Source organism: Trachemys scripta, chromosome 15 (genome assembly GCF_013100865.1).
Source record: "Trachemys scripta elegans isolate TJP31775 chromosome 15, CAS_Tse_1.0, whole genome shotgun sequence".
NCBI classification, from domain to species: Eukaryota; Metazoa; Chordata; order Testudines; family Emydidae; genus Trachemys; species Trachemys scripta.
This window is the reverse complement of record NC_048312.1, coordinates 24851733-24870323: the sequence shown is the minus strand read 5'-3', so window position 1 is coordinate 24870323 and position 18591 is coordinate 24851733. Positions and strand designations below refer to the sequence as shown.

Here is an 18591-nt window from a genome sequence, read left to right as displayed (position 1 = left end):
TCCCATTCATAGGGCCTTTGTACCTGTGCAGCAACAAGATCCTCCATCTGCAAACTACACAACTGGGCTTAGCTGTATTGCTGCCACTGGTTCACAGATCACAACTGTACTCATGTCATTCCTGATGAGGATCAAAGTGTGTGCAAGAGAATGAATCAGTCTTAAATACAGTGGTAAAAGTTCTGCTGCTTTGATTTAGGAACATGTCATTTAGCATGAGTCATCCTTTACTCCTCCCACTCTGATTTGGCTACTCCCCCTTCATTGCCACAGAGTGGAAAAAGTGTAGACATCTCACTTTGCTGCCAGACGCGTGAGAAGCGTCTCATGCAGGTACTGCTTGCCTACGCAGGAGGTTCCTGGATTCATTTTACGGAAAGTGCTACTTTTCAGATTTTCCTGTGTTTCAGATTGATTTATATCTCTACTGTCTCCTACTTCTGCATTTTAGTGCATCTTGCTACTAGACTGTTCCTACTGCTCAGCTATTTTCAGCCTTCAGCTGCATATGCCTTGTTTCCTTCGACTTGAACAGCAGCTGCACTTAAGAGCTGTATCTTAGGGCTGAATTTTGTCTTACACAGAGCTAACATGCAAAAGAATAAGTGAAGCTCTATTAGATGATATTTTCCCCATACTCTAAAAGTGGAGAAAGTCCTCCTAAACTGAAGAAAATACTGTAACAAATTACTATTTAAAACACTTAACTTTTAAACAGTTTAAGAGAGCTTAAAAAGGAAAGGAAAGAACATGAACTTAACCCAACTGTGAACATGCTGCTAAAACAAGAATGACAATTATGACTAAACAATTCATAACAGTCCGTCTTTCCTACCTCATAAACAGCACTCAAGTCCCTGAAGAAAGTTTTGGCTCCGTCGAGCAAGGCCTCATTTTCTGGACACAGCACAATGTAAGCGACATCCCGATGGCCCCCATATGGGTCTAGCAACAGCCTCTCCCAGAACGGCAAGGAGAATGGAGAGATTGTCAGGAAGTCCTTGTCATAACCCACCAGTAAAGTGGGGATTGGAAGAGGCTCAGGAGACTCCTCAGAACCTGATAAGAAAAGAAGAACCACTTTAATTGGAAAGGACTGTCTGGTACAATAGCAAATGAGCTCTTTCTAGCCAAATGTTGTAAATCAGTAATCTCTTGTCATGGAGAGTTTTCAGAAAGCCTGAACCTCCTCTGAGCAGGCAGGATGCAGCCACAATACATATTAACAACGTCCTTCCTTCCACAGTTATTTTCCTCAGGTAACGGTACTTAATTACAGGGCAGAAAGATTTATATCATGCTTATGAAGTGTCATAAAATCAGAGGTCAGTCAGTCAAAGCAGAAGAAGCCAATCCAAGCATCACTACTATAATGCCCCTAAAAGACTGCAATAAAATATTTCTAGTGTACTGTAAATACACATTCTGCCAGAATTTCAGGGCCTTCTTTAAGACTGAACTTGTGGTTTTGTAAAGTGGTTTCACTCTGCCTAAATGAGGATATAACCATATTTCACATATGTCCTTTCAACCTAAAGAGAAGTGATTACATGAATTCATGGAAACTAAATTAATGTTTCTTGCTTTAGCTCTTGTTGGTTGTGCAAAATGACCAACTGAAGAAAACCATAGCTCCCAAAGTGGGAAATCAAAGTCTTGATTTCTAAGCAAAGTGGCTAGAGTTAATACAAATTAAAAAAACCTCAAAGAGTCACCATCACAAATGAGAGGATTATCGTAATAAATCTGAGAGCTCACACAAGCAGGCTGTTAGGGATTACTCTAGCTAAAAAGAAATGCGAGCGTAGCCTGCTGTTGCTTGGAGAATGTGAGCCCAAATATACCTGGCAATTTCCAGAGAAATATAAATGACTAAAAAGGTCAGCATTCACCAACCATTACCACATACTCACCACAGATATCTACTGTTCTAATGCATATGGGAAAATGTGGTCATTTCAGTTACAATGTGTGGTAACTGTTGGCAAATCCTGACTATTCAATGCTACACTATAGTTACAAATGTTGAAAAAAGGCTGGAGGTACTTGTCATGTGGGAGAGTGGCATTGGAATGTGATGATAGTTACTGCAGCCTGCCATAGCCAAAAGGGAAATCAGCATTATGTCAAGTGTCAGAGCAGGGAAAGTAGAGAATTGAGGAACTGTGGCAAAACAGAATAAGACTGTAAAAAAACAGATTAGTAGGGAATTTCACATAAAATGCAGGCAAAATGCATGAAGAGTAAAAATGATGTTTAAAGGTCAGTCATTAATTTGTTCTCACTTAGCACATATTCTGTCAAATATATTTCCAATTAAAAGTCTCACTTGTAACCAGGAGGTGTTTAATTCCAAACATATCAGCAATATGACATTTTAAAACATATTTAAAATCTTATAACTAGGGCTCTAATTTTACTTAACAGTTTCTGTGCTTCACATTATTCATTGTACTAGCTATGGGTTCAAACCAAAATCAAATCCACACAGGGATTTTGAACCTCACCAAAGCTTTTGAGGTGTTCGAGCCCCTCTCCAACGTCAGTCATCTTGGAAGGTAGAACCCCCACTATATTACTCAAGAATATCTTTCAAATATTAAACACAGTGAAAAGCTGTCTGAGGAGACTTATGCACTTTCCCTCAAAGAACACATTTAAATGCCCATGTGTAAGGAAACACAGCCTTCATCTGAACACTGCTGTTCCACATAAAACTCTACCATATGTTCCCCGTCCTGCCATCTTATGGAACTGCTGCCAGGTGAGGGGTCCCTGCACATGTTGGATGTTCTCCCAGGTCCTGCCTGTCCGCTTCTTCTGGATGGCATCTTGGAGAAAGGGCTGTAGGGACAGTAGCATGCGCACCACATCCTGGGAGGACAGCATGCTGATATCCAGTACTATAAATGACAAAGAGGTACGAATCATATTTCTGGTGAGGAGAAGGGGGCATAACTTTTGTTTGGCCTGTGATTCCTTTATCTTGCCTCTCATGGTGCCCATATAGCCTGTGCTCCTCTGTAATTAGTAAAATAGAATTTAAACTGCTTCTTTATCAAACAACATTGTTAGACTAAGCTTTCTATCAAGTTTGTTTCAAAATATCCTTTTGCAAAATGTTATCTGGACTGTAGTGATTTGCTATAAGTTTGTTTAAAGGTGTTAAGCTGCTTAACGGTAAAAAATATTGCTCTTTAAATCAAGCCCATAAAGAATTGTAAATAAACACATTACATTTCATTTACAAATTTACATTATTTCTAGTTGGCATTGTTTCACAAAGAGCAGTCCCCTTTTGATGATTGCATACTTATGTTCCAAAAAGACATGCCCACAGTCTCACCAAAGAAAGCTAGAGCAAAGTTTGACCCTCACCCCAGAAAACAAACCAAACCAAAAAACCTACAGAATTGCTGTGAATTTGTGACACTGAAAAGTCCTACAACATGCTGGAAGGAAGAAGGAAATTTACCAGTATTCTGCCTTTGGTTTTAGAAAGCTCTCCAAATTACTTATTTACTCCTGTTCCTCAAGAGTGCACTTTCCCCCATAAAGTTTAAATGATACTGTCTTGCACTGGCAAGTTTAAAATTAAATTGAAAAGGTAACTAAGTTTTTAGAACGAAAGAAAACCAAAACCTCTTCTGTGAACCATACCATTGCTGTGAGGCCAAGAGTGTACAGTAGCACTTCTTACTAGGGCTTCATCCACTTTTCCACCAGTGGGGTTATCCACATACTGCCTTCCTTGCTCCAGGGCATTGAAGCACTCTATCCAGGAATCATTACTATCTGCTTGCACTCTGTCATAAGTCCAGTTCATACAGGGAAGTGTCTGCCGGTTATTGGAGGACATGTAGTCCAAGCAGCTCAGAGAGGTGAAAGGCTGTGTGTGCTGATTCTGGAGAAGGAGGAGGAGGCTCATAGGGGGTTCCTGGCCCCTCCTGGCTCCCTCTCCCATCTGAGGAAGTAAAGTGGTCTGACACATCATCAACCTCCTCTCTGCAGCCTGGCCAATGTCTGAGGTCTTGCCAAAAATATCCAATTCATCCTCAATAAAAAGCCCAGAGTTGTAACCTAGTTTGCGGTTCATAATTGCACTAAATCCACACGTGCAGCGGTACTGGTCCTCATTAGATGAATCTGGGATGTACAGCCCTACATCTGCACCTTTAATATTCATGTTACACGCGCATATACAACAGCTATCAAAGTTGCGATCTTTAAAGATGTTCAGCACGGAGTCTGAAAGAATCAGGGTGACATAAAGGCTGTGGGCTTCTGGGATTGGTTGGACAGTGGGTGGCTCCACAGAATTAAGCGGTCGTGTTGTAGAAGGGGTAGAAGCTGGTGAACCTTGATCTGTGCTGTCATATTTTACAGATCCTTGCCCGCTGGCAGTGCCCCCACCTCTAGGAGTCCTTGGGGTTCTGGGTGTGCGTGGCGTAGGGACGGAGAAGCGGGGAGTTGCTGGGGATGGCAGTACTCCTGCCCCACTGTTGCTGGCTGGGGCAGCACTGTTTAATGTCACTGGTGTATTCATTTGGGGAGTGTTCATCTGAAGATAGTCTTGATCTGCGAGGCTCCCAACACTAGGCACATTGCTGCAAAAAAATACAGGAGGAAGAAGATGAATATTCAAAAGGTTCACTGTAGACAGGACTCACATGCAATAGCTATATAATGACCACAATAAAGGGACAGCACCTTCAGACATTCTTCTCATATAATTATATTCAAGAGTCTCTCTTCTTTCTGTCTAATCTTTCAAGGTCTCATCAGCAAACATAGCTAAGAGTCGCCGAGAATGTAGTAAAAAGGAAAAAACAAAACAAAACAGAAAACATCCCCTCATGCTGTTTTAAAGATTACAAGCTAAGAATCTGTTATGACCTGAAATTTCAGGTGCTTATTTAGAATGACCTGAAATTAAATAATTGATGTGACTTCAATATTTTCAGTACTGGGGGGAGGAGGGGGGGAGGATTATTTCAGTGAGTTCACCATGCAACTGTCTCTAAAGAAATCTACGGTCCAATGTGTAAAAATTAGGGACATGAAATTTCATATAGTTATACAGCATGTAAACTCCCTTTAGAAATAATTCGCTTTACTGTCTATATGTTTTTAAATGTCTGTAGTAAATAATTAACTTCAGTACTCCTTGATACAAGTAATTTATCTGATTCTTCTTGGTTAAATTTTAATGTTTCCTTGGTGGAACCCAGGTGACAAAAGTGTTTCACATACAATAAAGGCAGCCTTTATCTAGCCCTATATAGCTTACAGCACAAAAATAACACTTGCTATTACAGACTCGTGGTCCACAAGAGCTGAAGGTGGTATTTCTAGGTCACCATTTGTCATCACACTCCTTATTAGTAACAGTTTTGCCATTTTCTGCTAAATTTCAGGGACCAGAATGTGGTCATATATTTCCACAAGAGCTCTCTTTTCTTTGGAGTGACATATTACAGTAAGAAACAGATAATTTTGTCATTAGGCTTCATATTAAGGACAACATAATTGCTCAAACAAGTAAGGTCTTTATAACATTTCTCTTCCCAAGAGCTAATAAAACATTTTTCTTGAAATGTATTCCTTAAGGGCAGCACATAAAACATAAGAACACAATCAGTCTCTTGATGAAGGAGCGGAAACATATGGATTTTTTACGTTTGTGTGTTCTTACTGTGTGTTTTATGTGTTACTTTAAAAGGAATATTATTTTAAGGATCACATTTCATTAGCAACTTGAAAAGAAACTGTAGTAAAGACCTGATCCTTTAGAATCATTTTGTTATCTTTAACTGACCCATGCCCAAGTCAAAGGTAGGAAAAAATGGACAAAGGTTGATAAGAGTTATGAATCTGAGGCACAGTGAATACCTTAGACAAATGACAAAGCGTGACCTAGAAATCTTGATTGGCAATCACCACTTTACTAAAAACCTGCAGTAATCAGGATGCAGTAATTATCTTCACTCTAACTGGATTACATTGAAAATAAAAGATTTTTTTCAACAAATACCTGCAATTAACAATTAGCTCAGTCCTGGTTACTATTAGAAACAGTTACTATTAGAGAAAACCTGAGAAGTCATTTGCTCCTTAGGTGGTATCGAGGGTTTGTAATTTCTTTTTTGCACTTCTTTGGAGAGCATTGGAAGATCCTTTGGAGCTGGAGAAGGCCTGATTTCAAGGATTTAAGGATTGATTTAAAGATGCAAGCCACTTCCTCTATAAAAGGTTTCAGAGTAGCAGCCGTGTTAGTCTGTATCCGCAAAAAGAAGAACAGGAGGACTTGTGGCACCTTAGAGACTAACAAATTTATTAGAGCATAAGCTTTCGTGGACTACAGCCCACTATGCATCCGAAGAAGTGGGCTGTAGTCCACGAAAGCTTATGCTCTAATAAATTTGTTAGTCTCTAAGGTGCCACAAGTCCTCCTGTTCTTCTTTCCTCTATAAATACATTCACTGCAGCAGGAGACTCTTCTACTATATAAATTATAGCTTTTGAGAGGTTTTATGTATTAAATGGTTTAAATTCTTGCTAGGTTTCAAGATCTGCAGCAATGGATTTCTTCCATAAACAGTGATAACTTTTGAAAAATATGCTGGGGATGCAAATTTCTCATTTAACTTAATTTAATGGCAAACTTGCAGCTGGGGCACAGTGCCACTACACCTTATAGTGGAGAGAAGCACAGCAATTTCAGAATATATAGGAATAGGAATCACCGAGCACATTAAACTGACAACTTATGTGAACTGTTCAGAAGAAACAAGAGGATCCCAAAGCAGAGCTGTGTGTCCCCACAAAACTAAAATGGGGTGAAATTCATCCCTGTACAAAGGGACATCAGAGGCCTACACACCACATAAGTCACACCATCAGTAGGTGTAAATCATTTATGTTGGCCATCTGCACAGGAGGGAATGTAACCACTGCGAATGAGGTACAAAGTGAATATTGAAGAGCATGTCTTTGGGGCACAAATACATTAAACATACAAGCTCTACCACTGTAAATGATGGAATGGTCCATTACTTCAAGATCCATTCTATTCCATGAGATGAAGGGTCAGATCCTTAGCTGACTAGTTGGGTGTCCATAGGTACTCCCTCCCCGCTTCCCTTTTTTTTAATTTTATTTTTTTTTATTTTAAAAGGAACTTTACAAAAAACAGCCACAGACGCTAGCAGAATTTGGATACATATATTTCAATGAGCTGAATAAATTAAAGGGAGTAACTACCAAGAACAATTTAAGTATTAAAAATCCTGAAGATAGGAGTTCATTGTCAGCTCAAAGTAAACATCAGAATTAACATTTTGATCTTCTAAATCATGCACTGCAGATGGATTAGAGGACACATTTTTGTTTTATCAAAATCAGAAGGTAAGTACTTCTTTCCATCTACCATTTATCATAGTTTTACTGGAAAGCACTATGCAATTTCAATTTTATAAACCGTCTCCTAAAGTTTACATCTCATTCAATGGCCTGCTATTTCCTTTGTAGTATAAATGAACATGAGTACCTTCCCTATCAAATATTACTTTTGTTTATATTTTATACAGGCAGATATTTTCTCTCTACTACTCACACAGCACACAGCCATTACAAGTATACAACTTTTTTGTCTGCCTCCTTCTTTGGTATTAACTAAAACTCAAGGGAAAGGTAGATGATATGCCTTTTTACAATTAAAGGCAAATCACATTTGACATCTACCATTTCCTCCAGCAAAGAAGGGAAAGTAATGACTAAACATTCACCATTAAAATCCATCATTAAACCTAATACTTGGAGATTAACTGTATGAGCCTTCTTCTTTAACATTTCTACTTTATGTTGAATTACAATGTTTTTGCCTGGATAATTATTTAAAATGGATCAACTCAAATGTCATTTATTCCTGCGCCAGCTATCAAAAATGTTTCTGACTTTATAAAGCAATGAAAGTTTAAGCAGGTTTAAAATAATTCCGTAATTAGGCTTGCTCCTAATTTTATCACATGGATTAAAAAGAGGAAAAATCACCAGCACTCTGAGTGTCCATTTATTACATATCTAGATCTGGGTGTAATGAATGTCATCGTCTGTTGCAATGCTTGTACTTACTTGTAGCCATCTCTGATGAAAGTGGCTGCAGGTGGCATGGGGAGTTGTTCAATTTTAGGAGGAATCGCCCAAGAAGGCCTGAACATGCAGGCATCCGGTATCTTCAGAGGTAGCAGGCACTGGCTTGGCAGTATCTTCAATGGGGCAAACACAGAAGAGCCCACAAAAGGTTGAAATGATGGAACTTTGTGCACATACGAAAAATCCTGTAAAACCAAAGTGATTTCAATATTTAGAGCTATATAGAAAAATCAATCTTTATATTAAAATATATTTTTCAGGTAAAACTAATTATACTAATTTGAAGCACACATAACTGCACGTTTTCTCATAATGAAATATTTACTCACTTTATAAACATTTAGGAACTGATCCCACAGACTACAAGGGGCTTTGGCTCAGAACCTAAATTACACACACACACACAACCGAATTATAATGAGTGTAAAAAGATAAGGCTTCTAGAGCAGATTGTGATTGCTTTGGGGAAGGACTTTATACTACATGGTTAGAAAGTGAACAACACATCCTGGGCACTATCATAATCCAAATAATAATAATGGTGAACGGAGTAACCCTTAACCACTGGCACCATACCAAATTTATAGTACAGCCACCTTTGGCTCACTAGCAACCATTACACTTTTCTTTTGTTTTGGTTAAGGGGAACAATAACTAGGACTTCAGCCAGAGTTATTCCAGATCTTCTTGAGACAGAGTCTGTCTTCCTCTGTGATTGGAAAACATCTAGCATCTGGGGGGGAACTACTGCAGTGTATATAGTAGAAATTCTAGAAAACTTAGTTTTTAATGTCTTACCACAGTCCCAGCATCCTCATAGATTCCAAAGCCAGAAGGGCCACTGTGATAATCTAGTCTGATGTCCTGTACAACACAAGCCAGAAAACTTCCCCAAACTAATTCCTAGGGCAGATCTTTTAGAAAGAACATCCAATCTTCATCTGAAACTTGCCAGTGATGGAGAATCCACCACAACCCTTGGTAAATTGTTCCAATGGTGAATTACTGTCACTGTTAAAAGTGTATTGCTTTATTTCCCGTCTGAATTTGTCTAGCTTCAACTTCCAGCCATCGAATCGTGTTATACCTTTCTCTGCTATTATCAAACATTTGTTCCCCATATAAATACTTACAGACTGTAATCAAGTCATCTCTTAACCCTCTCTGTGTTATGATAAATAGACTGAGCTCTTTGTATCTATCACAATAAGGCAGGTTTTCAAATCCTTCAGTCATTCTCGTGGCTCTTCTTTGACCACTCTTCAGTTTATTAACATCCTTCTTGAATTGTGGATACCAGAACTGTTCAGACTATTCCAGCAGCAGCTGCATCAGTGCCAAATACAGAGTGTAAAATAACATTCCTCCTCCTCCTAACTCAATATTCCACTGTTATGCATCCAAGGGTCACATTAGCTGTCTGGCCATAGCATTGCACTGGGAGTTCAAGTTCAGCTGATTATCCACCACAATCCCCAAATCTTTTTCGGAGTTATTGCTTCCCAGGATAGATTCCTCCATCCTATAAGTATGGCCTACATTCTTTGTTCCTATGTGTATACTTTTACATATAGCCATATTAAAAGGCATAGTGTTTGCTTGTGCCCAGCTTACCAAGTGATCCAGATTGCTCTGTATTTACTTGATTGACTGGCCTTGTCCTCTTCATTGTTTATAACTCCCCCAACTTTTGTATCATCTTCAGACTTTATCAGTTATGATTTTATGTTTTCTTCCATTGAAAAAAATATTATATGATGTAAAGCCAAGAACTATTTCATGCAGGACCCCACTAGAAACACACCCGCTTGATGATGATTCCCCATTAACAACATTTTGAGACCTATCAGTTAGCCAACTTTCAATCCATTTAACATGTGTCATGTTAATTTTATTTTGTTATAATTTTTTAATCAAAATGTCATGTAGCACCAAGTAAAATGCTCAACAGAAATCTAGATATACTATACCAACATTATTATCTTTATCAAATTTTTAATTCACCCCCAAAAAAGATATCAAGTTAGTTTCAAGGGATCTATTTTCCATAAACCCACATTGACTGGCACTAATTATATTACCCTCAATTAATTCTTTATTAATCAAATCCCATATCACACACTCCATTATCTTGCCCGGATCAATGTTAGACTGACAGGCCTATAATTACTTGGGCCAGCCTCTTTACCCTTTTAAATATTGGCATAGCATTAGCATTCTTCCTGTCTTCTGGAACTTCTCCAATGTTCCAAGACTTATTGAAAATCAATAAGCTCTTCTGCCTTCTCTGTTAAAACTCTTGGATGCAAGTTATCCGGACCTGCTGATTTTAAACCGTCTAACTTTAGCAGCTATTGTTTAACATCCTCCTGACATACAAGTGGAATTATTATCATTTTATGATACGAGTACATCAACCATTTCCCCCCCAATACAGAACAGAAGTATTTATTGAACACTTCTGCTTTTCTCTGATTATTGATAATTCTACCATTTCCATCTAGTAATGGACCACTACTATTGTTAAGATTTTCTGTGTACCTCATGTATTTAACACAGTTCTACTTACTTTCCTTAACTCTGCCAGCCATAGATTTCTCTGTGTCCTTTTGCTTCCCTTCCCAGTGCTTCCTTAAAGTGTCAGAAGATGAAGCATAACAGGATTCCTACCTTTGGCACTCAATAATCAGCACAAGAAACCTACTTGCATTTTTGTAAAAATGAGTTACAGTAGGGTTAGGTGCTAGATTCCTATTAATGTGTAGGAGCAGCAGCTGCTCAAATGCAGAACTCTATGCACAATTAAATATATATATATATATATGTTTCAATACTCTTTACATCTTTGTTAGAGATCTCTAAAATATCTTCAGTATGAATGGTTTCAGAGTAGCAGCCGTGTTAGTCTGTATCCGCAAAAAGAAGAACAGGAGTACTTGTGGCACCTTAGAGACTAACAAATTTGTCTCTAAGGTGCCACAAGTACTCCTGTTCTTCTTTTTTCAGTATGAATGAGTCCCTAACATATATATTTTTTTCTAATCTCTCTTTTAGCTCATTAAACTATGATCTTGACCCAGATTTCCTTCCTGTCCAAAGATTAACTAATTTTGTTTTGACATACAGGAAAATATTTGAAGTGGAGTTAAAAACAAATAAGGTCTGTGACAACTGGAAGAAATAGCTTTTTCGTTATTTGTATGCAGCACACCTAATTAATAACCAGTATACTGAAATACATGTCTTTTCAGTTTCTAAAATGCTGCTAAAACTGATAGAAAAGAGAGCAAGAGAGATTGGGAACTGTATAATTATACATTAGTAGAACATGGACACCTAGTACAAACATGCCTTTTTTTTATTATACCCACAGTGTGAGAGCAACAAGTCCCATCAGGTTAGGGGTAGTATTTGTTTTCCCCATTAAGTCAGGTAAAGTGATACTGTACGCTGGAAAGAGCAATTCACTCCCCAAAAGCATGTGTTTAGATTAGGCCAAGGGCACGTTTCTTTGGCATTTTACAGTCTATTAAGGGTTCTCTGAAAGTAGGGATTATGTACAAAGCCGGGCATACTATTTTTCCCTTCTCCTTGCTATTGCCTGTTGGTAATTAATGCTGTTTAGGAACAGAAGGGGAAGTGACCCCTGGGAATGTCAGAAGGATTGCCAATGGTAAAAGGTGTGGCTACCTGGAGATCAGTTCCCTAGAGAGTTCATGGGTTTACCGTCTAAGATAATTTTTTCATTAGGAAATTTAAAAAAATCCACTATTTTAGTTGCCCTGGGGAGAGCACCAGTGGGAGTCCTAGTGTAGACAAAACTGCAGGGGTTTCCAAGGTTTTTATCACCATAGCAATTAAACCTAATGTTAGAAGCTGATCTTTAATTGGCATGGGGCAACGTCTCCAGAACCCATTGGAGCCTGCAGTATGGCTCCTGCTGGTGCTACTATCAAGACAGCTCAACTAGTGGTAGCATCAGTGCAATTTTTTTCCCCAATGTGAGAGGCCATCTTAGCTCTGAGTAAATAGTGGTCCTATTTTTGCTTTCTCCTTTTTTCCCTGAGACTGGGCATCCCTCTATCTCTTTTGTAAAATTCTTACCAGGTTGTTCCCTCAATTACAATTTTGGTCTTCAGACTGGAAAAAGGGAAAGAAAAAAAGACTGCTACTCTTATACACTTCTTTGAGAGTGGAATTAAATTCAATATGGTTGAAAGCCTGTAAACTAGGTTAAAAAGCAAATAAACTTTACCTGTTTAAGGTAAATGGCTGATTTTACTGAGAAGCACCATCCCTGGCCATAAAGGAAAGCAGTTAAGTATGTGCTTACATCCATTTCTGTTCAATAAAGCAGTAAGCATTTGCTTAACTTTAAGCATGTTCTTAAGTCCCACTGTCTTCTCTGAGACTTAAGCATATAGATTCATAGATTCTAGGACTGGAAGGGACCTCGAGAGGTCATCAAGTCCAGTCCCCTACCCGCATGGCAGGACCAAATACTTAAGTACTTTCTAGAACTGGGACTGGACCTACATTATGTACTCTGCAAAAAGTTCATGCAATTGTGACTGGGCAACGGGGAGCAACTCTCAGAGACAGACTGCCCATTTTTATCTTATCTTATTCTAGCAACAGTTGCCAAGTAATTCTGCTGGGTTTTCTTTTACACAATTTTGCTGATGTTATTGGGGGAGGGTATGTTCAATAAACAGGTAATTTATCTATCACAGTTATTTTGTTATGGAAATTGTCTGAATTTCTTCAAATAAATAAATTATGCAGCAGCAGGGGTTTTTTTAGAATGTCCTTAATTAACTTAGGATCCTCTCTAGTATGAATTTACTGCTAGTGAAAGACAGGGAATTAATAACCCTGGAGACTGAAGCCCTCTATTTAGCCAAAAACAAATACGCTACTCAATATTGTCACAGTTCCCAGATCAACTGCACCTCTGACCTCTCCTGCTCTTGTTGAGTGCTTTCCACTCCTATCTCAGGTCTTTAGCTGTCACCTGTCTCCAGGTGGAAACATGCAACTCTCCCACTTTCAAACTGGGCCCTGGATTGTAGTCCCCTGGTACTAACTGTGATTTCAGCAGATCTGATTTATACCCAATATCTGCAGGTCTCTTCTCTTCTCTGGGAGCAATGACAGGGTAAGCAGTGACCAACCTGCCTCCTTAAGGCAAAGTCCCCATGTGGAAAAAGGTTAAACACCTGGCAGAGCCAGATATGCATATAACCATTTTCCACGTGCGGACGCTGGTAGGTCTACAGACTCTTCTGCAGACCCCCCTCCCTGTCAATGCCCACTGACAACTTCTTGGACAGCACCTGTCAACTTACTCTCCTTTGCAGAAATCAAGTCACTTTTTAACTGTTTGCAGCCCTTTCATCAGTTAACTCCCAAATCTGGCAAAACAAGATTTGCAACTCAATGGAGCCAGGGTCCTTGAAGGTAACAGCTTGCCCTACTGTCTTTCAAGAGTGTGCTTGGATATTCTTATCTGGGAAGCCATTCTGCCACTTTACTGTTTGCTCCTCTCACAGCCCCCTATTAAGTTAGATCAATACAATCATACAAGAAATTCTACTAACCCATCATAGCTATACAACAACTTTTCTTTACTGACAAGGTCACTTACAACAGCCATACCATTATTACATAATAGTATTAATAGATTAATACATAGTCACTTCTTGTCCATCACAAATATTTCTATCAGTGATGTGCAAGTAAATATAAATCCACTGTTAATAAAATTTCGAGATGACACAAACATTGCCAGAGTGGTAGATAATGATGAGGAAAGGGAAGTCATATGGAGCAAATTGGATCACCTGGGGACTGTTCAAACAAATGCATTTTAATGTAGCCAAATACAAGGTCATGCATCAAGGAACAAAGAATACAGGCCAGACCTTCAGATAGGGGATTGTTTCCTGGAAAGCAGTGATTCTGAAATAAAATTTAAGAGTCATAGTGGACAAACAATTCAACATGAGCTCCCAGTGTGATGCTGTGCCAAACCAGACTAATAATCCTTGTATGTATAAAGAGGAGGTTTTACCTCTGTAGATAGCCTTGCAAGATTGATATTGGAACACTCCAGTTCTGGTGCCACATTTTAAAAAGATTATTTGAGGGCTGGAGTGCTTTACAGTGGACTGACGGAGCTCAATCTGTTCAGTTTATCGCAAAGAAGAGTAAGAGGTGACTTGATCACTGTGCAGAAGTACCTTTATGGGGTGAAGAATACCAAGCTCTTTAAGCTAGCAGAGAAAGGCATAACAAGAACCAGAGACTGGAAGTTAAAGCCAGACAAATTCAAATGAGAAGGCACAATTTTTAACAGTGACAGTGATTAACCACTGGAAATGGTGAATTCTCCATCTCTTGAGGTCTTCAGATCAAGACTGGATGATGCCTTTTTGGACAGTATTCTTTAGTCAAACACAAGTTATTGGGCTCCGTCAAGAGGTAATAGTGAAATTCTATGGCCTGTGTTATTCAAGAGTTCAAACTAGATGGTCTCTTCTGGCTTTAAATACTATGTAACTATGAAAAAAATACAACATAGGGAGCAGCAGAACAAGTTTTCCCCACAAACTAGCAGACCAGTGATTCTTAACCCTTACCAATAGGGACAACCTTTGCGGGGCTAGGAATGGAATTAGCCAATTCCATCCTGGCTTTCTCTTTTGAGACTGCTAGCCAAGTTTCAGTGCATAAACTCTACAAAAGTGATGGGTGCTACAGAAAACCTATGGCAAACAAGCAGGTACCAATCAGTGGCAACCACAATGGAGTTTTCTGTAGTGTGGACAGATGTCCACTAAGGATTAGCCTGAAACAAAACTCATTTCACACAGACAACAAACAGCTATCATAGGTTCTGATTTTGAGAAGAGTGCCTCAAAAACATTAAAGTCAATATGTAACTATTACATCTATTTTTGTGCAATTTGTCTGCTCACATTAAACAACTGCAAACTTGTCCAATAAAAAAGGAATTGTTTCCACTGAAGGATTACCAATCCCTTTATATCAGAGGTCCCCAAAGTGTCCCACCCAGCCCATCCCCGCCCCCAGCTCTGCTCCAGTCCCACTCCCAGCCGCAGCGTGGCCCTGGTCCCAGCCCCCAGCCGCAGCTGCTGGCTGTGGCTCTGGTCCCGGCCCGGGGCCCAGGCTGGGGGCAAGGTCGGGAGCGGAGTCACACCTGGCCGTGGCCCCAGCTGCCAGCCCCTACCACAGCCCGGCTGCGGCTCCGCCCCCATCCCCAGCCTCAGCTCCGCTCCTGGCCCCAGACGTGGCCCTAGTCTCAGCCCCCTTCCTGCCCACTGCCCCCCAAGCCACATCACCAATCCTGGCCTCAGCTCAGAGGGAGAGGAGAATGGGGGGTGTGTGTCAAAAGTTTTGGGACCTCTGCTTTATATGAATCTAGTTCAAAATTGGGCAAGCAATTTTCCAGGCAACTCTATGGCACCCTATTTGTAAGCGTTTTATTTTAGAAAAAATCTTACACAGATGAAGTAACACTAATAGTATCTTTGGCGTATTACCTTGATTTCTTCAGGTTTAGGGCTCCCTAATCCATCTTCCACCTCCATTTTAAATTCTGTGAGCTGTGTGGGAACCATGTTGACCATAGGACTTTCCATCATCCCCAATGCTGTCACAGTCTCTGAACTTATTCCATCTTTATAGTTCATCACTGGGGAAAAGGCAGGATGTTGCTCCAAGGAAGGGGGTGTTGGGAACATCCTTTGCAGATCTGCCACAGCTAAGCATCACAAAATAACCTACTGTTAACCATTACAAAATAAATTCTGCATAACTCTTCAATGAGACCCCATAAAGAGAAGGACTCCAACTCAGCACTGGCTTTTTTGATTTGTTAAAATCAAGCAAACAGACTGCAGATCCTCCCCTGCTTCCACACCAGCGTAAATCTAGACTAACTCCATTAATATAATTTATACAGAGTACAGAGTCCTATGGACACTTTTCAAGTTTATTGTTCAATTGAAACACATACATTTGAGGATGTTCAATATTCAAATATGCTGTGATAATAATAAAGAAAGCTTTAAGAAAATAGATTAAAGAACAGTATTGGGGATTTGACCATAGTTACTGTTAATAACTAAGTGGGATCCAGAATATTTTTCTTTCCTTTTTAGTATTTCACGACACGAAATCCTAAAATCAGAACTGGCTAAACTTCTGATGGAGTGCGAAAAACTTTTGCACTGACTAACAGTATGTAAACCCATTTTGGTCCATGTTGTCATAATCCAATGAAAACAGATCTGAGACTATTGCTAGTGCCATCTTGGAACATCTTGATTAGAAATTCTGCCTCAAGGCATCTAAAAAAATAACAGGCAAGTCCCAGAGGATGCTGCAATATGCATTTTGCACCACAGCCACCAAGGCAGGAAAAATCATATAGGATTTAATTATCTCTAAATAAATTAACACAGTGTAATAATTCATCCTATATTTCCCATTAATTTTAAGTGAGAAAAAATACTGAAATGCTTAATAAAGTGAAATATATTGTATAAACCCAAATGGAAATCACTGTAAACTATTACACTTTTCCCCAACCCCTTCTTTCCATTTCCTGCCGTAACGGATTTATTTTTCATAAAATTCAGAACGTACTGCTTTTTTAATTTTAAGTGGCTCAGATATCCTTTTGACGTAATGCTGCAATCTGATGAATTCATTGTTAAAAATACTGAGATCATATAATAATAAATTCCCATATCACCTTCCCCTACACAAAACCCATATACTGAACCAGTGTTTCTGACAGACTAAATGCTTCATTTCATTTCCAGGCCTTTTTCTGTCCAGTAAAGCACTACAAATCTCCAGACCTATCTGACAGGATATATTCTTTAAATTTGTACTCCATAGCTATTATACATTTTGTGCAGTCCAAAGATGACAGTTATGTTTGATTTAAAATTGCTACTAAGTATTGAAATCTTTCCATGGGTGTGATTTGGATCAGCTGATCTCTCTGCTTTTCAAGTAATGGAAGCAGAGAGGAGTGCTCTAGCATCATTTGGTGAGCAGTGGTGCTAGAATGACATTTAGTCAGCAGGGCTTTGCTATGATGTATCAGGCATTTCAGTTCCTCACAGATGTTGTCATGCATCACTAGCTAGTGTCACAGGGAAACAGAGAGCGGATTAAGAGGGGAAAGCACAAGGGGTACAGTGTATCCATTTAATTTCTTATATCTTTTAGTTCCACTTTGCAAAATTCTGCAGTGCAGATACATTAAAAAAATCCCAAAATGTTTAATTAAAAAGAAAAACTACAGCAACTGGCTGTCAAGCATTACTCATTTTCATATGTGTCACGCTTGAGAAAGCTTTGCATATTTTAGAAGGCTATGGTCCTACTAAAGCTGTCAAAATCCAATCTCTGTATACTTCATACTTCTACATTTGAGTAAATCAGCACTGCTTTTATGGGTCCATAAAACTCTCTGACTCATCCCTATGACACTGTGGTTTTTCCTCTCAATTTGTTCTCATTACCAGCTGAAGTTAATGAGAAGGCATTAAAGAATGATTTGCAATGGAATTTGATTCCTCTTAAAGTAGCCACACTCAGTCAGACAATTTTTTTCTCTTTTAAGACAAGTAATTTGTAGTTCACAATCTGGTTTGTTAGTATCACACGAAAATTATTCCGTCCCACTTCATGCACACACACAAAAAAGAATGCCATTTACACGAATGAAGCACAAAAACATCATTAGACCTCACAGCAGTGAAAACTACAATTTCCTGTAGTTGCTGGCACAATCCTTATGAAAAAGCTATTCTGATTTTATTGTCCATATTACATTTTCAGTATATCAAGTGCCAATAGTCAATTCCTCCCATTGATTTCACATGTAATATCCAGCTCTAAACAAACAGTAGAAAGGTATTCTGGCCTGAGCTGCACAAGCAGCATTTCCCCTATTCTAAATGTCTATTGAAGACCAGTCTAAAGAAGATCTCTGTGTAAGCCCGAAAACTTGTCTCTTTCGCCAACAAGCACTGGTCCACTAAAAGATATCACCTTATCGCTCTAATATTCTGGGACCAATATGGCTATCACAACACTGCAAACATATAAATATATATGAATGATTTGCTAATGGTGCAGCTACTAACTGAGTGTAAATATTAATTGAGAATATAGGGATGACTTCTAAAGGAAGATATATAACAACTTCCTTTAATCCTTACAACCAAAGGCAGAACTATCAAATAAATGACATCTCAGAGCTCTGTAGACCAATTTTAGAAATACTTACACAAAGATTTTCTTATGGGCAATTCATTGCCCTGGTTTAATATTAGCCTGTAGTACTTACAGAAGAACTGGAACGTATTGGGTCTTAACCTGAAAAGGACAGTT

General features: G+C 39.0%; 1 protein-coding gene across 1 annotated transcript in view; it reads right to left on the bottom strand.

The window, feature by feature from the left end:
• The window catches only part of MED13L (mediator complex subunit 13L), a 408072-nt gene that overhangs the window by 42982 nt on the left and 346499 nt on the right, over nt 1-18591 (bottom strand). Inside the window, exons 15-19 of the mRNA XM_034790893.1 lie at nt 15720-15940; nt 8134-8339; nt 3661-4607; nt 2724-2903; nt 836-1059 (exon numbers count right to left, since the gene is read on the bottom strand). Of these exons, the coding sequence (XP_034646784.1) occupies nt 836-1059; nt 2724-2903; nt 3661-4607; nt 8134-8339; nt 15720-15940 (1778 nt within the window). The remainder of the gene's footprint in view (nt 1-835; nt 1060-2723; nt 2904-3660; nt 4608-8133; nt 8340-15719; nt 15941-18591) is intronic.